The sequence below is a fragment of the Aplysia californica genome, unplaced genomic scaffold (genome assembly GCF_000002075.1).
Source record: "Aplysia californica isolate F4 #8 unplaced genomic scaffold, AplCal3.0 scaffold00822, whole genome shotgun sequence".
Taxonomy (NCBI): domain Eukaryota; kingdom Metazoa; phylum Mollusca; class Gastropoda; order Aplysiida; family Aplysiidae; genus Aplysia; species Aplysia californica.
In genome coordinates, this window is record NW_004798092.1 from 266,844 (window position 1) to 269,083 (window position 2,240).

At 51.9% G+C, this 2,240-nt stretch overlaps 1 protein-coding gene across 1 annotated transcript; it reads right to left on the reverse strand.

Moving 5' to 3' along the window:
• Nucleotides 1–1,360: 1,360 nt before the first annotated feature.
• On the reverse strand, nucleotides 1,361–1,826 carry LOC106013355 (the record flags this gene model as incomplete). Its single annotated transcript, XM_013088855.2, is given in 1 exon segment — nucleotides 1,361–1,826. A coding segment is annotated over 1 exon segment (371 nt), but the record flags the coding sequence as incomplete, so codon positions are not given.
• Between the last annotated feature and the right edge of the window lie 414 nt (nucleotides 1,827–2,240).

Consider the following 2,240-nt stretch of genomic DNA (forward strand, 5'->3'; position numbering starts at 1 on the left):
CATGTTGAGCGCATCGAAATGTCAATATTCACCCTCCGCGTATGAAGGTTAACGTGGGGGGTTTGGCATTTTAAACATTTGACACCATGAGATAAGATGAGCAAACAGTGACCGTAGAAGAAACGATTATTCAACCACATAAATTTCTAAAGCTTATTTTTTGTCTTTGTTTGTCACAAATGGAAAATCAAATATAGAATTTAAGACGTGATTAATGCACTTGCGATTCGCCTGTAGAGATTAGCTGCTGTCTTTTAAGAACAGATTGACGGCTGAAAACACATGGGAACAAAGAGGCAGTAAGAGGCCTATTCAATCATTATTTGATTCTCAGTTGGATGCATTAGATTAATAATAACAAAAAAACTGGCCAACCAGGCAAGGGAAGGAATTTCGTGTTGACACATCTTATTCCTCCATTGAAATAGTTTTCTTTCTAAATCTGTTTGCCAACTCATTACATAATATGCCAGAAACCAGCTTTAGAGGGGGTGGCAATAGATCGAAGACTGAGAAACTAAATGCATACAATACACTTATTGATTTTTGAGGATGTGAAAAGAAATATTTCAGGAGTCGAGCCCACGGCCTTGTTAAAATTCGAGGCCACGAACATTACTGGACAGAATTGACTGAGAACGACGCAATATAGCGACATAGGAAAAGGTCATGAGACCCATCAAGGCAGTTATGACAATAAACGGACATTTGCATGCAAGACAGAAAACAGGATTTTTTTCTTCTCTAACTTCTACCAGAAAACGACATTACAGGGTTTGTCCAGCTTTGGTGAGGGTGTATTGTATCCCCTGACAAACGAAGGTGGCACACAAGCTAACTGACAGAAATATAACCTTTTCTGTCTATCAAGAGATGTTCATAATCTTGACTGTCTATTGAGAGATGTTTATAAGAGGCTCTGCGCGTCTCTGGTGAGTCTATAGAGCAGTGAGGATTTACTGTCTAGCACGTCCATGGCTTCTCCGTTCAACATCTCTCCTGAGCTGACGCTCAAAGACTCGAACTCGTGGCTGAGGGGGCGGAGAGCGTCATCCCTACCCGCGGGGCCACACGACACGTTCACGTCAATGGGGAGCAAACTCAGACCCACCGCTTCCCGGGAGAAATCGTCGGCCACTTCGCAGCAGAGTCCCTGGTTGATAAAGTGGTCGCTGTCTCCGCTGTCGTAGGACAGATCCAAGATGTCCGCCGACGAGTTGGAGCCGATGCTGCTGATGCTGAGTCTGTTTCGCGCTTCTTCCATCTGGGAGAGCTTAGAGTTTTTCAGGATGCTCTTTGGTCGCCGCGTCACCTTGGGCGGCTCTTTACTGCTGAGGGGGCCCTCGGGCTGGGACTCGGGCGGGGGGAGCGGGGAGCAGGTATTGTCTGTGACCAGCACACTGGGCGTGTCAGTGGTCACTACTGTGGTCATCACTGTGGCAGAGAGAGAGGCCGTCAGGAGCACCGGAGAGTCGGATGCCCTGGTTGGCTGAGCGGGGGGAGGGTTGCCGTTGATGGCGTCCGGGCTGCTGGATGACGTAAGGCAGTGGGTGGAGCTGGAGGGGGCGGGCTGGGATGGCTGGATTTGTTGCTGCGGGGAGAGCAGGCCAGTGAGGGTCTGCAGGCTGTAATATTGCATAGCGGGGTCGTGCATAGATTGCTGTGGAGGGTGGCAGTTGTCCAGAGCACAAGAGGAGCTCTGGGGGTACTGAGAGATGTCACCGTTGTGGAGGTGGGACTGGTGGTGGTTGTGGTGGTGGTGATGAGGTTGGTGGTTGTGATGTTGCTGTTGGTGACAAAGTTGCTGCTGCTGCTGTTGTTGCTGTTGGTGGTGGTGGTGGTGATGTTGTTGCTGTTGCTGCTGCTCGTAGTGGTGGTGATGTTGTTGCTGTTGCTGTTGCTGTTCGTAGTGGTGGTGATGGTGATCGTGGTGGATATCCTGAAGATCGTGGGCGCCGCTGTCCTGCTCCGGAGAGGCGAGGCGAACGACGTCCTCGGAGAGCGGGGCAGAACAGGAGGCAGAATGGCACCAGGACGGGTGGGAGACGGCGCTGCTGCACCCCTCGTGGTGGTGGTGGCGGGCGCTGGAGGCCTCGAGCAGCTGCGTGGCGCGGTGTTTGCTGGAGAAGATCCCGTGCGCCTCGTCTCTGAAGGACGGGAGTCGGCGAGGCAGGTGGCCCGACTTGGGCATGGGCGTCTCCTCCGCGCGCCCCGCCCCGCTCATGTCCTCGTGCACAACA